The sequence below is a fragment of the Amblyraja radiata genome, chromosome 28, assembly GCF_010909765.2.
Source record: "Amblyraja radiata isolate CabotCenter1 chromosome 28, sAmbRad1.1.pri, whole genome shotgun sequence".
NCBI classification, from domain to species: domain Eukaryota; kingdom Metazoa; phylum Chordata; class Chondrichthyes; order Rajiformes; family Rajidae; genus Amblyraja; species Amblyraja radiata.
Window position 1 is genome coordinate 31158946 of NC_045983.1, and position 20617 is coordinate 31179562.

Sequence of the window (20617 nt, forward strand, 5' to 3'; positions counted from 1 at the left end):
TCAAGCCAGCTGGCAAATGGATGAAGAGGCTTAAGAAGGGTCTCGACCCGAAACGTCGCCCATTCCTTCTCTCCATAGATGCTGCCTATCCCCGCTGAGTTACTCCAGCATTTAGTGTCTATCTTTGGCACATGGGAGCGGTGTACCGCCCGTCAATGCAGAGCGACCTCTGTTTCTACAATTTATTCTCCATTTAACAATGGGACATCAATCACTAAGTGAGATGTCTGCGTTGTTGCTGACCCTGGTTAGCCCCGGTGTGTTTCATCGGCTGCCTTGCCACGGGGATGCGCTGTAAATCTACACGGTATTCCGCTTGCCTCCCATAATTTCCCATCTAATAGGACAAGGGAACAGCTCGCGGGTCAAGCGGGATTATACGTGGAAAATAAATACTTCAGCGATCACTGGCTTTGACAAAGTGTTCAGGTCTGGTGTTCGCTGAAGCATTTGTGGTGGAATCTTTGTAATTTCACCCCAGCTGAATCATCCCACCACAACCAGAGAGCAGCGCTGAACTACTATCTACCTCATTGGTGACCCTCGGACTATCCTTGATCGGACTCTGCTGGCTTTACCTTGCACTAAACGTTATTCCCTTATCCTGTATCGGTACACTGTGGATGGCTCGATTGTAATCATGCGTTGTCTTTCCGCTGACTGGTTAGCAGTGTTAGGCCGTTTGGCCCATCAAGTCTACTTTAAGAATAAGGGGTAAGCCATTTAGAACGGAGACGAGGAAACACTTTTTCTCACAGGGAGTGGTGAGTCTGTGGAATTCTCTGCCTCAGAGGGCGGTGGAGGCCGGTTCTCTGGATGCTTTCAAGAGAGGGATAGGGCTCTTAAAAATGAGTCTCTGGATGGTGGTTCTCTGGATGGAGGCTGGTTCTCTGGATACTTTCAAGAGAGAGCTAGATAGGGCTCTTAAAGATAGCGGAGTCAGGGGATCATGGGGAGAAGGCAGGAACGGGGTACTGATTGGGGATGATCAGCCATGATCACAGTGAATGACGGTGCTGGCTCAAAGGGCCAAATGGCCTACTCTTGCACCTATTGTCTATTGTCTAATGCCTACTCCACCATTCTATCATGGCTGATCTATCCCTCCCTCCTAACCCCATTCTCCTGCCTTCTCCCCATAACCCTCGACACCCGTACACCCTTGGCATATTTCGCTTGGGCAGCTTACAGCCCAGTGGTATGAATACTGATTTCTCTCACTTCAGGTAACCCTGGCATTCCCTCTCTCTCTCTCCTCCCCTCCCCCACCCAAGTCGCACCAGCTTCTCGTTTTCACCCAACAAGCAGTCAACAATGGCCAGTTTCCTTTTTAATCTTAGCGGGTGAGGCAGCATCTATGGAGCGAAGGAAATAGGCAACGTTTCGTCCCGAAACGTTGCCTATTTCCTTCGCTCCATAGATGCTGCCTCACCCGCTGAGTTTCTCCAGCATTTTTGTCTACTTTCGATTTTCCAGCATCTGCAGTTCCTTCTGAAACAAATATCTTTGAAATCTTTACTTTTTTTGCACATCTGTTCTTTATCTCTCCACATCGCCATCTATATATCTCTCGTTTCCCTTATCCGAACCAGCCTGAAGAAGGGCCTCGACCCCGAAACGTCACCCGTTCCTTCTCTCTAGGGATGCTGCCTGTCCCGCTGAGTTACTCCGGCTTTTTCTGGATCCGGACGTAGTACGCAGAACAGCTCTAGGTAGAGCATCACTCTATGATTTTTTTTGTCTAATTGTAGTCCTGTAGGTCTGTGTCCAAGATGGCTGCCGTGAAGAGAGAGTGGACGCTGGCGCGCTTTGGCTGCCGCTGCTCTCTCTTCACACTGTGTTTTTGATTTTCTGTTTTTGGATTGAATTCTGTTTTTAATTTGTGTCTCTGTGATGTCTTTATTACTTGTTATATTCCGATTATATGTTTTTCCGATTACTATGTAAGGTGTCCTTGAGATGTCTGAAAGGCGCCCATTAAATAAAATTTATTATTATTATTATTATCACTCAGCACTATGATGGTGGTGGGCATGCTAGTCTAGAGGGAGATGCTTTTGGAGTTGCATCTTTGTATGGGTTGATGTTTCAGAGATCTCTGATGCTGGCTGGTAGGGTATTCCAATCCCTTGCTGCCTTGAAGAAAAAACGAGTCAAGGGCCTGTCTCACTTGGGCGTCATTTGCGCGTCACGCAGATGGCGCCCGAAGATTTTGAACATCCCAAAATCCGTGTGTGCCACGTGCGACCGTGCGTCGCTGCCTATGTCACCACGCACCACGCGCGCATCACGTGCGTGTCACGGCGCGCGGGTCCTGCGTCGTGACGCGTAAATGATGTCGCGTAAATGACGCGCAAATGACGCCCAAGGTGGGACAGGCCCTTTAGAAAGTGCCAATGAAGAGCCATGCGGAATGGAATAATGAAATTTTGTGTCTATCTTCGGTTTAAACCAGCATCTGCGCGCCCGTGTCGTTAATATGGATCACTTTTCTTGACAGGTCTATTTTTAGCCCGAGCTCCCGCTGTCTGGCCCAGCTCCCCAGTGCCAACAATGAGAAGCGCTCTGATTACTGAATGCATCAACGTGGCTGCATTTCGAGAGGCTGCCCGCTGAAAAGGAGGAATATTCAATTGTTTTTTTTTTGTCAAACTCTGAAGTGAATTGAAATTTCATCGGTCTGACGGTCATCGCTTTTTATAAATAGAACTTGACAGACGTCGGTTTCTCAAAGGTCCGGGCAATGACATGCCATTTTAAAACAGTTTCTAAACGTCAATCTATGAAGCTATGCCTTGCATTTTTGATTTGATTTGGAGGAACAGCACTTCATATTTCACTTGGCCAGCTTACAACCCAGCGGTATGGATATTGATTTGTCTAACTTCAACTAACCCTTGCATCCCCTCTCTCTCCGTCCCTCCCCCACCCTAGTCGTTGCACTAGTCTCAAAGTCGTCCTGTCAAGTCTCATTGTCTGTAACTCGTTTTCACCGAGCCCACAGCTACCAATGGCCTTTCATCATTGTCACATTTTATTACATATCTTTCGTTCATTTGTTCTACATCTCTCTATATCACCGTCTATATCTCTCGTTTCCCTCTCCCCTGACTCCCAGTCTGAAGAAGGGTCTCGACCCGAAACCTGACGCGGGTGTCAGGGGTTAGGGGGAGAAGGCAAAAGAATGGGGTTAGGAGGGAGAGATAGATCGGCCGTGATTGAATGGCAGAGCCGACTGGATGGGCCGAATGGCCTAAGACTGCTCTTATCACTTATGACCTTATGGAACGTCACCTACTCATTCTCTCCAGTGATGCTGCCTGACCCGCTGAGTTACTCCAGCTTTTTGTGTCTATCTTCATTTTAAACCAACATCTGCAGTTCCTTCCTACATGTGAGGCCTATTCATGTTCTCCAGAGATGCTCGGCTGAAATTGTTTGAGCAACTCAGTGGGTCAGGCAACATCTCCAAACATTAAGTGTTCTCCGGAATTGCTGTCTGACCCACTGAATTACTCCAGCACTTTGTGTGTCTTTTTTTGGGGAAAGACAGCATCTGCAGTTCCTTGTGTGTGCACTTGCTCACAGGCACTGCCAAGGGTGGTGGTGGAGATGAGGAGGCATGTCTTTAGTCAGAGGGTGGTGAATCTGTGGAATTCATTGCTACAGAAGGCTGTGGGGGCCAAGTCAGTGGATATTTTTAAGGCAGAGATGGATCGATTCTTGATTAGTACGGGTGTCAGGGGTTATGGGGAGAAGGCAGGAGAATGGGGTTAGAAGGGAGAGATAGATCAGCCATGACTGAATGGCGGAGTAGACTTGATGGGCCGAATGACCTAATTCTGCTCGTATCTAGTTGCCCACTGAGTGGAAGTAGCACAAATCTATAACCTCCCTCCCTTCCATTGACTCCATCTACACCTCACGCTGCCTCGGCAAGGCCAGCACCATCATCAAGGACCAGTCGCACCCCGGCCACTCCCTCTTCTCCCCTCTCCCATCGGGCAAGAGGTACAGAAGTGTGAAAACTCACACCTCCAGATTCAGGGACAGTTTCTTCCCAGCTGTTCTCAGGCAACTGAACCATCCTACCACAACCAGAGAGCAGTGCTGAACTACTATCCACCTCATTGGTGACCCTCGGACTAGCCTTGATCGGACTTTGCTGGCTTTACCTTGCACTAAATGTTATTCCCTCATCAATATCTGTATACTGCAAGCGGCTCGATGGTAATCGTGTATGGTCTTTCCGCTGACTGGTTAGCACGCCACAAAAGTTTTTCACTGCACCTCGGTACACGTGACATGAAACTAAACTGAAACTGAATCAACTCATGTCCCTGCTCTTGCAAAAAAACTTGGACCTTAATGGACCTGTCCCACTTACTCGACCTTTTCGGCAACTGCCGGCACCCGTCATAGGTTGTTGCAGGTCACCGAAAATGTTCAACATGTTGAAAATCCAGCGGCGACCAGAAAGACGCTACGACTCATTGGGCGACTGAGGAGACGACTCACGACCGTACAGGCGACATGTCGCGGGGAGAAGCCTGTATGGTCGTGAGTAGTCGCCCAAAGAGTCGTATCTTGACCTGGTTGCTGCTGGATTTTCAACACGTTGAACATTTTCTGCTGCGATGATGACGGGTGCCGGCAAGTCGCCAAAAAAAATCGGGCCCATGAATCACATCCCAAAGAAACAGCTGCCTCTTGAGGTGAAAATGCGTTAGTGTGATCAGACCGTTACTGGTTTTGAAAGATGGCTGCCCTCAAGCAAGCTCACACAAAGACTCCCGATCCTGAGCTATTGTTCGGCACAGACTGGTCCGTGGCTGGAGGTGATGAGTTGACAGGGTGACCATCAAACGCAGACCACGTTGTCTCCTGGAGGTTTGTTCTCCCCTCTCCAATGCATCAGTTCCAGTTCAGTTTCAGTTTATGTGCAGGGAGGAACAGCGGATGCTGGTTTAAACTGAAGATGGGCACAAAATGCTGGAGTAACTCAGCGGGACAGGCGGCATCTCTGGAGTGAAGGAACGGGTGATGTTTCAGGTCGAGACCCTTCTTCAGATTTTAGTTTATCGAGGTACAGTAAAAAGCTTTTGTAGCGTGCTGACCAGTCAGCGGAAAGACTGACTAGACAGTAATTCAGCACTGCTCTCTGGTTGAGGTAGGATGATTCAGTTGCCTGATAACAGCTGGGAAGAAACTGTCCCTGAATCTGGTTGTGCTCCCATCACTGGGGTCTATGTCAGTGCTCGTGTAATGAGCAGCAGAGTGGCGCAGTGGTCGAGCTGCTGTCTTACAGTTCCCCCGGGTTCGATCCAGACTACAGGCGCTGTCTGTACGGAGTTTGCACGTTCTCCCCGTGACCTGTGTGGGTTTTCTCCGAGATCTACGGTGAATTGGCTTGGTATAAAATGTAAATTGTCCCTAAAGCCCCTGTCCCACTTAGGAAACCTGAACGGCAAACCTCTGGTGACCTTGTGCCCCACCCAAGGTTTCCAAGGCTACCGACCGCACACACACACACGTGCGGTCGGTAGTAAAGATCCTGTAGGATCTTTGGTCAGTAGATGCAGCTCACGCTTCGGTGATGGCTTTCCAGGGGCGTGACCAAAACCCCTGGCAACTCATGGAAACCTTGGGTGGGGCGCAAGGTCACCAGAGGTTGCCGTTCAGGTTTCCTAAGTGGGACAGGGGCATTAGTGTGTGTAGGAGGATAGTGTTAGTGTGCGGGGATCGATCGCTGGTCGGTGCGGACTCAGTGGGCCAAAGGGCCTGTTTCCGCGCTGTATCTCTCGACTAAATTACACTAATTGCTCTGGATAATAGGTATCGAACTATTCAATGAATAGAACTTACGGATGGTATCGTTTCTGCTTTGATTGTCTTACTCCTGGGGTTAGCAGTCAATGAGGCCATTGAATTTTAAGTAACACCCTCCCTCCTGCTCACGCTTTCGTGATGCGCACCCATTTCTCCCACCAGCATAACTGTAGCGAATTGTGGACGCAGCCCAGACCATCGCACAAACCAACCTCCCTTCCGTTGACTCCATCTACACCTCACGCTGCCTCGGCAAGGCCAGCAGCATCATCAAGGAACAGTCGCACCCCCTGGCCACTCCCTCTTCTCCCCTCTACCATCGGGCAAGAGTGACAGTAGTGTGAAAACGCACACCTCCGGATCAGTCTGAAGAAGGGTCTCGACCCGAAACGTCGCCTGTTCCTTCTCTCCACAGATGCTGCCTACCTCCAGATTCAGGGACAGTTTCTTCCCAGCTGTTATCGGGCAACTGAATCGTCCTCTCACCAACTGAAGAGTGGTCCTGACCTCCCATTTACCTCATTGGAGCCCCTCAGAATATCTTTAATTGAACTTTATCTTGCACTAAACGTTATTCCCTTTATCCTGTATCTGTACACTGTGGATGGATGGCTCAATTGTAATCATGTATTGTCTTTCCGCTGACTGGTTAGCACGCAACAAAAACATTTTCACTGTACCTCGATACACGTGACAATAAACTAAACTGAATAATCCTGCCTCCCCTGTCACCTTCCACCTATGTCCGCCCCTCTGGCTTTACCTTTCACTCCTCTCCTCCTCTCCATATCCATCACCAGGACAGACACAAAACTGGAGTAACTCAGCGGGACAGGCAGCATCTCTGGAGAGAAGGAATGGGTGATGTTTTGGGTCGAGACCCTTCTTCCATCACCATTATTGACTTCCCACTTACCAGGTTTTACACCTCCCTCAGTTTTGAGCTTGTGCGTTCTCCCCGTCACCTGCGTGGGTTTCCCCTGGGAGCTCAGGTTTCCTCCCACACTCCAGAGACCTGCAGGTTTGTGGATTCATTGGCTTCGGTAAAAATTGTAAATTGTCCCTCGTATGTGTAGGATAGTGATAGTGTGCTGGTCAGCGCGGACTCGGTGGGCTGAGGGGGCTGTTTCTCAGTTCAGTTAAGTTTAGGTTACTTTTGAGATACAGCGTGGGAACAGGCCCTTCAGCCCGCCAAGCCCGTGCCGACCAGCGATCACCCCGTACACTGGCACTATCCTACACACTAGGGACAATTTACAATTTTTACCTAAGCTAAATTAACCTACAAACCCGTACGTCTTTGGAGTGTGGGAGGAAACCGGAGCACCTGGGGAAAACCCACGCAGGTCACGTGGAGAACGTACAAACTCCGTACAGACAGCACCCGTGGTCAGGACTGAACCCGGGTCACTGGCGCTGTGATGGGCCTGTCACACTTACGTTACTTTTTCGGCGACTGCCGGCACCCATCATAGGTCGTTGCAGGTCGACGAAAGACGCTACGACTCTTTGGGCGACTGAGGAGACGACTCACGACCATACAGGCGACATGTCGCGGGGTGAAGCCTGTATGGTCGTGAGTAGTCGCCCAAAGAGTCGTACCTTGTTCTGGTCGCCGCTGGATTTTCAGCATGTCGAAAATTTTCGGCAACCTACAATGACCTATGACGGGTGCCGGCAGTCGCCGAAAAAGTCACGTAAGTGGGACAGGCCCATGAGGCAGCAACTCTACCGCTGCGCCAATGTACTTTCTTATCTCTAAACTAATCAATCTAAACTAAGAATGGCGGCGGATACATCGTGAGTTTGCGCTTTGAACAGGTAATTTATTTTCAAGCAGCACAACATGAGAGTGCTGGCTCGAAGGGCCGAATGGCCTACTCCTGCACCTATTGTCTATTGAGATGAAAAGGAGAGCATCATCTTTTTTTTCTATTCGCCCATTTTGAACGTCAACATTGTTGTGTTTCTCTCTTCCTGCCTAGCTTAAACCCGTACAGCTACGATGAAGGTTGCCTGAGCAGCACCGAGGAACACATCCCACTGTCGGCACTGCCCCTGCTGGCTATCTCCTCGCCTCAGTATCAGGATGCAGTTGCCGCCGTGATCAACCGCGCTAACCAGACTTACAACGAGTTTCTGAAGTCTGAAGATGGGATTGGATTCAATGGACAGGTGAGTCTTGGTTTCCTTTCTGGGCTTTGCCAAGGAATGAGTGGGTCAACATATGATGAGTGTTTCATGGCACTGGGCCTCTGCTCGCTGGAGGATGAGGGGGTTGGGTTGGGGGGAACCTCCTTGAAATATACCGAATAGTGAAAATCCTGGATAGAGTGGATGTGGAGAGGATGCTTCCACTAGTGGGAGGGTCTAGGACTAGAGGCCACAGCCTCAGAATTAAAGGACGTTCCTTTCAGAAAATTAGGAGGGATTTCTTTAGCCAGCGGGCAGTGAATTCATTGCCACAGGGGCCCGTCATTTTATTGTTAAGGCGAGGATTGACAGATACTTGATTAGAGCGGGTGTCGGGGGTAATGGGGAGAAGGCAGGAGAATGGGGTTGAGTGGGAGAGATTGATCAGCCACGATTGAATGGCGGAGTGGACTCGATGAGCCAAATGGCCTAATACTGCTCCTACGACATGAATTCTGTAAATTGCCCCCAAGCCCGTAAAGTCCGATCAAAGATAGCGTAAAGGGCCAGTCACACTTGGCGATTCTTTTCGGCAACTGCCGGCATCGTTGACCGACGTATCCGGTCGCCGTAAAATTCGCGGCGTGATGACGTGTCGACGCGCGGTGTTTTTTCAAGTGTCGCGACATTTTTTTCGCCGCCGCTGGACTTTGAAATGTTCAAAATCTTTTGGCTATGCCGAAACGACGCCGGCAGTCGCCGAAAAAAAATCGCCAAGTGGGACAGGCCCTTAAGGTTCACCGATGAGGTAGATAGTCGTTCAGGACCGCTATCTCTGTGTGGCAAGATGGTTCAGGGTGTAGGGTAGGGTATGGGGTGATTGTTGGTCGGCATGGACTCGATGGGCCGAAGGGCCTGCTTCCACACGGTATCTCTCAACTAAACTAAACCAAATGCGAAACACTGCCTTTAATCTCCAAGGTAGACAAAAGTGCTGGAGAAACTCAGCAGGTGCAGCAGCATCTATGGAGCGAAGGAAATAGGCAACGTTTCGGGCCGAAACCCAGAGGGTTTCGGCCCGAAACGTTGCCTATTTCCTTCAAACCCTTGGGTTTCGGCCCGAAATATTGCCTATTTCCTTCGCTCCACAGATGCTGCTGCACCTGCTGAGTTTCTCCAGCACTTTTGTCTACCTTCGATTTTCCAGCATCTGCAGTTCCTTCTTAAGCCTTTAATCTCGGGCGCTGTTGCTGCTTGTATACAATCCCAGCGCAGGAAGAAGAGCCCGTGTCCCGTGGTCAAGTCAGGCTTCTGAAGATAGCGGTGGGATTAGGTCTGTGCTGGTGGAATGAAAGGCAGGAAGAGATTGCAGAGTGAATCAGAACTGTAGTGATTTACTTGGGACTAGAGATAAGATCGATCGCTTGTCGGAGAAAGATAAAAAGCAGCCTTTGATTTTCTGTTTCCCACTTTGCACACAAAGCAACATGATTTATTTTCAAAGGCTTGGATTGTGGGGAACATGCCTGCATCATCAGAGCTTTGGGCTATTGACTAATATAGCCACGGTGGCGCAGCGGTAGAGTTGCTGCCTCACAGCGCCAGAGTCTGACTACGGGCGCTGTCTGCACGGAGTTTGTACGTTCTCCCCGTGACCTGCGTGGGTTTTCTCCGGGTGCTCCGGTTTCCTCCCACTCTCCAAAGACGTGCAGGTTTGTCAGTTAATTGGCTTGGTATGAATGTAAATTGTCCCCAGTGTGTGTCGGGCAGTGTTAGTCTGCGGGGATCGCTGGTCGGCGCGGACTCGGTGGGCCGAAGGGTCTGTATCTGCGCTATATCTCTAAACTAAACTAATCAGTAGTGGGGGGGCTACCATCGACTCCACAGTCAAAAAGGCACGACAGAGGATGTACTTCCTACGGCTGCTGAGGAAGCACAATCTGCCACAGGCAATGATGGTCCAATTCTACACGGCCATCTGTTCTCACCTTCCCCATCATGGTCTGGTTTGGCTCAGCCACCAAGCACGACACCTGGAGGCTGCAGCGAATCGTCCGATCAGCTGAGAAGGTTATTGGCTGCAACCTTCCCTCCATTGACGAACTGCACACTGCAAGGGCCAGGAAGCGAGCGGGCAAGATCATCTCTGACCCCTCTCACCCTGGCCACAAACTCTGTGAATCACTTCCCTCTGGAAGGCGACTCCGGACTGTCAAAGCTGCCACAGCCACAGACATAAAAACAGTTTTTATCCACGAGTAGTTGCTCTACTCAACAGCCAAAAATCTGTAGCCTCCCTTTGATCTGGTATTTTGTTGGTTCACATGCTTGATCAATGGTGTTTTATCATTAATGTTTTATTATTATTAATGTTTTCTGAGTCATTTGTAACTGTCACTGTATGTCATGTTGTCACATGCAGGCGGAGCACCAAGGCAAATTCCTTGTATGTGAATACTTGGCCAATAAACTTACTTACTTAAACTGAATAAAAACCGGGTTGTAACGCTGAGGCTCTATAAGGCGCTGGTCAGACCGAATATGGAGTAGTGTGGTTATTATTTATCTGTTACATTGGAGCTCCGCTCGGGCAGTGCGCCTGTCATTTTGTTGTATGTATTTACAATGACAATAAAGTGTATTATTATTACTAAACTGAACTGAACTGAATTAGACATGGACACATCCCTTCAGTCTGAAGAAGGGTCCTAACCTGAGGCGTCCCCTATCCATGTTCTCCAGAGCTGCCTGACACGCTGAGTTACTCCAGCACTTTGTGTCCTTTTGTGTATTAACCGGTGTACAGTCTCCTAATCTGAGGAAGGACATTCTTGCCATAGAGGGAGTACAGAGAAGGTTCACCAGACTGATTCCTGGGATGGCAGGACTTTCATATGAAGAAAGACTGGATAGACTCGGCTTGTACTCGCTAGAATTTAGAAAATTGAGGGGGGATCTTATAGAAACGTACAAAATTCTTAAGGGGTTGGACAGGCTAGATGCAGGAAGATTGTTCCCGATGTTGGGGAAGTCCAGAACAAGGGGTCACAGTTTAAGGATAAGGGGGAAGTATTTTAGAACCGAGATGAGAAAAACATTTTTTACACAGAGAGTGGTGAATCTGTGGAATTCTCTGCCACAGAAAGTAGTTGAGGCCAGTTCATTGGCTATATTTAAGAGGGAGTTAGATGTGGCCCTTGTGGCTAAAGGGACCAGGGGGTATGGAGAGAAGGCAGGGATGGGATACTGAGTTTGATGATCAGCCATGATCATATTGAATGGCGGTGCAGGTTCGAAGGGCCGAATGGCCTACTCCTGCACCTATTTTCTATGTTCCTATGTTTCTATTACAGTCGAGCCGTTCACAGTGGACAGATACATGATCAGGGAATAACGTTTAGTGCAAGGTAAAGCCAGCAAAGACCGATCAAGGATAGTCCGAGGGTCACCAATGAGGTAGATAGTCGTTCAGCACTGCTCTCTGGTTGTGGTAGGATGGTTCAGTTGCCTGATAACAGCTGGGAAGAAACAGTCCCTGAATCTGGAGGTGTGCGTTTACACACTTCTGTACCTTTTGCCTGATGGGAGAGGGGAGAAGAGGGAGTGGCCGGGGTGCGACTGGTCCTTGATTATGCTGCCGGCCTTGTCGAGGCAGCGTGAGGTGTAGATGGAGTCGATGGAAGGGAGGTTGGTTTGTGTGTGTGACGGTCTGGGCTGCGTCCACAATTCACTGCAATTTCTTGTGGTCTTGGATGGAGCTGTTCCCAAACTGTGATGCATCCCTATAAAATGTTTTTTTTTTGTTTTGTTTTTTGTTTTTGTTTTTCTCATCCTAATTGTATTTTTTAGAAGTAAGTACAATACAGTGGTACCTTTTTACAGGTTCCCAAAATTATGTTAACATATTACATTCTCTGTACAACTTCCGATAAAATGTTTTCTACGGAACATCTACAGAAGTTGGTGAGAGTTGTTCGGGGGAATATAATAGCTTGTCTGAAGAAGGGTTTCGACCCGAAACGTCGCCTGTTTCAGATTCAGATTCAGATTCAGATTCAATTTTAATTGTCATTGTCAGTGTACAGTACAGAGACAACGAAATGCATTTAGCATCTCCCTGGAAGAGCGACATAGCAAATGATTTGAATAATTAATAATAAGTGATAATAAGTGTCCGGGGGGTGGGGGGGTGATTGGCAGTCACCGAGGTACGTTGTTGAGTAGAGTGACAGCCGCCGGGAAGAAGCTGTTCCTGGAACTGCTGGTTCGGCAACGGAGAGACCTGTAGCGCCTCCCGGATGGTAGGAGGGTAAACAGTCCATGGTTGGGGTGAGAGCAGTCCTTGGCGATGCTGAGCGCCCTCCGCAGACAACGCTTGCTTTGGACAGACTCAATGGAGGGGAGCGAGGAACCGGTGATGCGTTGGGCAATTTTCACTACCCTCTGCAATGCCTTCCGGTCGGAGACAGAGCAGTTGCCATACCATACTGTGATGCAGTTGGTAAGGATGCTCTCGATGGTGCAGCGGTAGAAGTTCACCAGGATCTGAGGAGACAGATGGACCTTCTTCAGTCTCCTCAGGAAGAAGAGACGCTGGTGAGCCTTCTTCCTTCGCTCCATAGATGCTGCCTTACCCGCTGAGTTTCTCCAGCATTATTGTCTACCTTGTTTCAGTCATACAGCTACCTGTCTCCACATCCGACATCAGTGTGAAGAGGTGCTATAACACCTCCTCCTTCCTCCTCCTCAGTGATCTTTCACACTCCATGGGCACCAAGCCAACATTAAATGGAAATAGACACAAAAATCTGGAGTAACTCAGCAGGGACAGGCAGCATCTCTCGAGAGAAGGAATGGGTGACGTATTGGATCAGTCTGAAGAAGGGTCTCGACGCGAAACTTCACCCATGGACTGAAGAAGGGTCTCAACCCGAAACGTCACCCACTCCTTCTCTCCAGAGACGCTGCCTGTCCCCACAGTGTTACTCCAGCTTTTTGTGTCTATCTTCAGTTTAAACCAGCATCTGCAGTTCCCTCCCCCACAGTAAATGAACCTGATGCTGTCACCGTTCCCCGTCTCAACCTCCCACACGTGTGATTAATGTCGCCACTGCGGCCATATATCTTCTCAGGAGATATCACACTCGGTTTCATTATATTTAACAACACAGCTGTTAATTCATGGCCTATACATGATCGGCAGGGCGGCTGTAAGCAATGCCGGTCGCAACGTAGAAATGAGGAACTGCAAGAACTAAGTTTCTATAAGAATCATGTAGTGTCTTTCTACTGACTGGATAGCAGTCAACAAAAGCTTTTCACTTTACCTCGGTACACTTGACAATAAACTAAACTGAACTGCACTGGGCCGGTTGTTTCCGCGCTGTAAGACTGTGTCATACATTGTTTTTTTTATTTGTACTTTTGTTTTCCCCAACAGGTCTGCTTAATTGGTGACTGTGTTGGTGGAATCCTGGCATTTGATGCCTTGTGCTACAGTTCCCATGCAGCGGGCGAGAGTCAGAACAGCAGCAGGAGAGGCAGCATCAGCAGCATACAGGTATCATGCATTGTGTTCAATCCACACTCAACTTGTACACTTCCTTAAACACAGGAGACCAGAATGTATATGGGGGGGGGGGGGGGGGGGATAAATCACTCAAGTCATAACACTGATGCAATTGACTACACATTTGGGGCGATCACGATGGCGCAGCGGTATGCAGGGGAGAGCAGATGCAGCGCCGGAGACCCAGGTTCGATCCCGACTGCGGGTGCTGTCTGTACGGAGTTTGCACGTTCTCCCCGTGATCTGCGTGGGTTTTCCCCCAAGATCTTCGGTTTCCTCCCACACTCCAAAGACGTACAGGTTTGTAGGTTAATTGGCTTGGTAAATGTAAAAATTGTCCCTAGTGTGTGTGTGTGTGTAGGATATTGTTAATGTGCGGGGATCGCTGGCCGGCGTGGACCCGGTGGGCCGAAGGGCCTGTTTTCCGCGCTGTATCTCTAAACTAAACTAAACGACACATAAAGATAGACACAAAATGCTGGAGTAACTCAGCGGGACAGGCAGTATCTCTGGAGCGAAGGAATGGGTGACGTTTCGGGTCGAGACCCTTCCTCAGACTGAGAGTCAGGGGAGAGGGGAAGCGGAGACATGGAAGGGTACAAAGAGATTGTAAGGTGTGAGAAGGACAGATCAAAGCAGACGATGATTAAGAAAATGTAGAACGGTTCATTGTTGGCTGAGGGGAAGATGACAACGAGGCGTGCGAACAGTAAAATTAATCAGGAGGATGGTGAAACTAGTCGGAGAACTAGTTTCCCTGGAGGCAGCATCTGTGGAGAGAAGGAATAGGTGATGTATCTGGTCAAGACCCTTCTTCAGACTGAGAGACAGGGGAGAGGGCAACTGGAGATATGGAAGGATATTAAAAGCATGTAAGGTGTGAAAAGGGGTTGGGAGCTTTGAGTTGAGACAGACCATGTTTTCAGGGTCATGTCAAACAATTGTCCTTCACTGAGTTACTCCAGCATATTGTGTCCATCACCAGTGTAAACCAACATCTGAGGTTTTGTAGTTTAGTTTAGAGATACAGTGCAGAAACAGACCCTTCAGCCCACGAGTCCGTGCCGACCAGCGATCCCTGCACACTAACACTATCACATACGCGCGCACACACACACACACACACACACACACACACACACACACACACACACACACACACACACACACACACACACACACACACATATACACACACACACACACACACACACATATACACACACAGACACACACACACACACATACACACACATACACACACACACACACACACACACAACACACCCCACACACACACACACACACACACCACACACACACACATATACACACACACACACACACACACACATATATACCACACACACACACACACACACACACACACACACACACACACACACACACACACACACACACACACACACACACACACACACACACACACACACATGGGACAGTTTACACTTACACCAATTAACCTACAAACTCCGTACGTCTTTGGAGTGCGGGGGGAAAACGAAGATCCCGGAGAAAACCCACGCAGGACAGGGGGAGAGCGTACAAACTCCGTACAGACAGCGCCCGCAGTCGGGATGGAACCCGGGTCTCTGGCGCTGTGAGGCAGCAACTCTACCGCTGCCGCCACCGTGGCCGCCCCGACAAAGATCCTTCCTACACAGAGAGACTTACGGGCCTGTCCCACTTGCCGATTTTTTTTAGGCGACTGCCGGCGACTGTCATAGTCGTAGCCTACGTCATCCTGGCGACAACCTACGTCAGGAGAAGGCAAGCTACGCTCATTGGCGTCAAACGTGCTACGACTTTTTGCGCGACTGAGGAGACGACTCCCGGCGACCACCGGCGAACATGTGGCGGCAAACTAGTCGCCTGTAGTTACCTAAAAAAATCGCCTAAGTGGGACAGGCGCATTGAGTGACCAGATTTCATCTTCCGTTTGACAATTAATGTTTTATTCTTCCAAAGGACAACACGCACTTAACCGATGAGCCAGGGTCAGACCTGAGCTCTAGCAAGCGACTGAGTAAGAGCAACATTGACATCTCGGCAATCGAAGCGAAGGAACCAAGGAAGCTATTGCCGAGGAAACAGAGTGATGCTTCCACCTATGACTGTGATTCCATGAGCCAGCACCATGGGTTTCTCTCAAGGTAACAAGCGCCAGGGATTACAACTGTGAATTAAAGGCACTTGTTTGGGTCGGGAGATTTGGGTTGAGGTAGACCACGTTTTTCTAGGTCGCATCAAAGAATTGTTCTTTACTAAATTCATTTAGTTAAGTTTAGTTTAGATTTGGTTTGGAGAAGGTTCAGCGCGGAAACAGGCCCTTCGGCCCTCTGACTCCCTACCGACCAGCGAACCCCGCACGCTGACCCTTCTTCTTCTTCTTGCGTATGGCGTGCACAGCCTAAAGTTGTAGGTCAACTTGTTCCATTTGATCTATTTGTTAGTGCACGTCGGGTTGATTGCATTCGTCGAAACAGGGCGGACCACGTGAAGGTTGCAATTAACACTATCCTGCACGCTCTAGGGACAATTTACATTCACATCAAGCCAATTAACCTACCAACCTGTACGTCTTTGTAGTGTGGGAGGAAAGCCAAGATCTCGGGGAAAACCCACGCAGGTCACGGGGAGAACGTACAAACTCCGTACAGACAGCGCCCGTAGTCAGGATCGAGCCCAGGTCTCTGGCGCTGTGAGGCAGCAACTCTACCGCTGCGCCACCGTGCCACCCTAGACAGCTCTGATAAAAGGTCACAAACTGAAACAAATCTTTCTCAATACCTTGTTACAGCGTATAATGGCTGAATCGTTAGAGTACCGTACAATTCAGTAGGATTCCTGCGTTAACAAGTTCAAAATAACAAACAGAATTTTATTGAGCCATATCAGTCATAATATTAGAGTGGAAATGGAGAAATTATTATCATTAATTTAGACGTGATCCTTTATAAACTGGGAAAGCTTGAAGTCCTTGTCAAACAGTAACCGCACCTGATTTATATTTAATACAAAGCCTGATGGAAAATGGTACAAACATGAACCATTGTGGAATTTGAATATCAGCATCATTTTCCATTTGTATACAATATTATTTTAAAATCACCCCCTAGTAGCAAGTATTAAAATCCATCCGGCAACAAAATGCCATTGAATTCTGGTTGTTTATTTATTTTTAGAGATACAGCGCGGAAACAGGCCCTTCGGCCCACCGAGCCTACACTGACCAGCGAGCCCCACACACTGGCACTAACCCTACACACACGAGGGACAATTTTCGGTTTATAATAACCAAGCCTTTTAACCTACCAACCTGCACGTCTTTGGAGTGTGGGAAGAAACCGAAGATCTTGTAGAAAACCCACGCAGGTCACGGGGAGAACGTACAAACTCCGTACAGACAGCGCCCGTAGTCAGGATCGAACCCAGGTCCCTGGCGCTGTGAGGCAGCAACTCTACCGCTGCACCACCTAAATCTTGCAGTATTTTCCCGACTGATGATCCTTCAGTATTAAAACAGCAGTTTAGGTGAACAATTTAATAGCCGAATGATTTATTAAATTCTTACCTCAAATATTGCACTATTATATTTCATTATTTTTTTATGAAGAGCCACAAGACATTTCTACATATATATTTATTTTAAAAGGCAAATTTATCATCATCTCCATTATATTGAAAATTAAAAATACATAATTCGTACAAATTGCTAGAATTTCTTTCTAATTCTCCTTCCCAACCCAATTGAATGAAATATCTGTGGATTGCTTACTAAAATTAATTTATAATATTCCTCGGCTTACTGCAGTTAAAGATCAAGGAATGAAAATTCACTGGGATTGAAGAAGTCAACTTCAAATCTAGGAAGGAACTGCAGATGCTGGTTTACATTGAAGACAGACACAAAGTGCTGGAGTTACTCAGCAGGTCAGGCAGCATCTCCGGAGAAAAGTATTAGGTGACGTTTCAGGTCGAGACCCTTCATCAGACTGAGAGTCAAGGGAGAGGGAGAGTAGAGGTTTGAAAAGGTACACAACAAATCAGAGCTGGCACCGATGGCCAAGGAAAGTTGGAGCCCACAATGGTCCATTGTTGGCTGCGAGGGAGGTGATAACGAGGGGATACGAACAGTAAAACTAGCAGGACTAGTAGGGTGGGGGAGGGACGGAGAGAGAGGGAATGCAAGGGTTACTTGATGTTGGGGAAGTCAATATTCATATTGCTGGGGTGTAAGCTGCCCAAGCGAAATATGAAGTGCTGTCCCTACAATTAGCGCTGGGCCTCACTCTGACAGTGGAGGAGGCCCTGGACTGAAAGGTCATGAGTTAGCCCTCTTCACGATGCCGGGATTAATTAATTACATAACCGGAAGTTCATTCCTTGGTCCCTGGTGGCTTCAAGCAATTCCCTATTCTGGAGTCCAAGATGGGAATCCAAGGTCTGAAGAAGGGTCTCATCCCGAAACGTCACCCATTCCTTCTCTCCAGAGATGCTGCCTGTCCCTGCTGAGTTACTCCAGCACTTTGTGTCTGTCTTGGGACTTGTGTATCCTTGCTTATTTAGTCCGATTAGATAGGATAGTATAAACTGTCCTGTGGATGGGATAGGTTTAGATGGGTATGTTAGCTTTAGAGGGTTATGGGCCAAATACGGGCAGGTGGGAAGAGTGTAGATGGGGCATGTTGGTCGGCATGGGCACGGTGGGCCGAAGGGCCTGTTTCCATGTTGTATGACTCTTGGACTCTCTCTGACTCTTGATGGACCACCACTGGAGTAGGTCAAGTAGGAACAATCACCTGTTAACACCGAAGATAGAAATAAAATGCTGGAGTAACTCAGCGGGACAGGCAGCATCTCTGGAGAGAAGGAATGGGTGACGTTTCGGGTCGAGACCCTTCTTCAGACTGGTTCGGGATAAGGGAAACGAGAGGTATAGATGATGATGTAGAGAGATAAAGAACAATGAATGAAAGATATGCAAATATTCATACCACTTTGAGACCCTTGAATGAAAGAATGAATAAATAAGTTTATTGGCCAAGTATTCACATACAAGGAATTTACCTTGGTGCTCCGCCCACAAGTGACAACATGACATACGGTGACAGTTAGTAACGACACATAAAACATTAAACATTAATAATAAAACATTATTGATTAAACATTATTGATCAAACATGCCTTCTTCAGACTGGGAGTCAGGGGAGAGGGAGACAGAGATAAGGAAGGGTAAGGTGTGAAAATGAAACATCAAAAGAGATGAAGTTCAAGGAAAACTTGGAATAGATCATTGTTAGCGAGGAGAAGGTGACAATGAAGCAGACAAGGTGAAGCTGTTCACTTTAACAATGTGTTTCCCAACCAGGATTCACTCCGGTGCATTAATTGATGACCCCGACGTACAGAAGATGAACAGCACTAATCTCCTGGATGGAAACACATGCCGATTTGATTTTGATGTCTCTGATTTCTTCCTCTTTGGATCCCCACTGGCCTTGGTTTTAGCCATGAGGTGGACAGTCCTTCCTTCTGTTGACGGTAAGACTTTTTAATCCCGTGGAACAGCCGTTCATAGATTCATAAGTGATAGGAGTTGAATTCGGCCCATCAAGTCTACTCCGCCATTCAATCGTGGCTGATCTATCTCTCCTTCCTAACCCCATTCTCCTGCCCTCTCCCCATAACCCCCGACACCTGTGCTAATCAAAAATCTATCTACCTCTGCCTTAAAGAAGACCGACTGAACGTAACACAAAGTGCTTGTGTCATCGTGCAACCACAAAGTGCTATCAGTCTGAAGACGGGTCCTGACCCGAAACGTCACCCATCCTTTTTCTCCAGAGATGCTGCTGCCTGACCCGTTGAGTTACTCCAGCACTTCGGTGCATACCAGCATCTGCGGTTCCTTTCAGCACAGCTAGAAACAGCTATAAGGAGAGATTGGTCAGACTCGGATCGTTTCCTCCGGAACGTCGGAGGTTGATGGGAGACTTGATTGAAGTTCAGTAAATGATGAGAGGCGTGGATAGGGTAGACAGTCAGAACCTTTCTTCCAGGGTAGAGATGTCAAGGACTAGAGGGCATCGTATTAAGGTTAGAGGGACAAAGTTTAAAGGAGATGTTGGGGAGGGTGGTGGGTGCCTGGAACGTGCTGCCAGAGGTGATGACGGAGGCAGATGCGATAGTGGTATCTAAGAGGCTTCTAGATGGGCACATGGATATGGAGGGATATGGATCAGGTGCAGGCAGAGATGATTGATTTAACTTGGCATTGTGTTCAGCACGGACATTGTGGGCCGAAGGGCCTCTTCCTGCGCTGAACTTATTCCCTGTTCTTAGTTTAGTTTAGTTATACAGCATGGAAACGAGTCCTTCAGCCCACTGAAGATAGACACAAAATGCTGGAGTAACTCAGCGGGACAGGCAGCATCTCGGGACAGAAGGAATGGCTGGCGTTTGGGGGTCGAGACCCTCCTCCTCCTCTCCTTCAGCCGAGCGAGTCCACTCCGACCATCGATCGCCCGTTCACACTAGCTCGATGTTATCCCACTTTCATACGCACGAGAGGCAATTCACAGAGGGCCAATTAACCTCCAAACCCGCATGGCTTTGGGATGTGGGAGGAAACCGGAGCACCCGGAGGAAACCCACGCGGTCACAGGGAGAACGTGCAATTATGGTTGTAAATACAGTTCAGCATTTACGTTCCTTAAAGTAAGGATATCTGTTTTTTAAAAAACTTTAAGTGTTTAAATCCTTCTGACCTTTCCATGTCCACATCTCTGATCATCAACTCGCTTGGAGTGTGTGTGTGTGTGTGCGTGTGTGTGTGTGTGTGTGTGTGTGTGTGTGTGTTAAAAACGTGGACCTGATCCTTCTGACAAGGGCCTGTGTTAATACGCTGGCCGGTTCTCCTTTGTAGTTTTAGTTTAGAGGTACAGCGGGGAAACGGGCCCTTCGGCCCAGCGAGTCCGTGCCGACCAGCGATCCCCGCACACTAACAATATCCTACACACACTAGGGACACCAAGCCAACTCACCTACAAACCTGCACGTCTT

The 20617-nt window shown here is 48.4% G+C and overlaps 1 protein-coding gene across 2 annotated transcripts in view; it reads left to right on the plus strand.

The window, feature by feature from the left end:
• The window catches only part of pitpnm3 (PITPNM family member 3), a 236593-nt gene that overhangs the window by 175418 nt on the left and 40558 nt on the right, over window positions 1–20617 (plus strand). For both annotated transcript variants that reach the window (XM_033046226.1, XM_033046227.1), the window contains exons 6-9: window positions 7815–8004; window positions 13403–13522; window positions 15521–15705; window positions 18924–19096. In XM_033046226.1, coding sequence (XP_032902117.1) covers window positions 7815–8004; window positions 13403–13522; window positions 15521–15705; window positions 18924–19096 — 668 coding nt within the window. The remainder of the gene's footprint in view (window positions 1–7814; window positions 8005–13402; window positions 13523–15520; window positions 15706–18923; window positions 19097–20617) is intronic.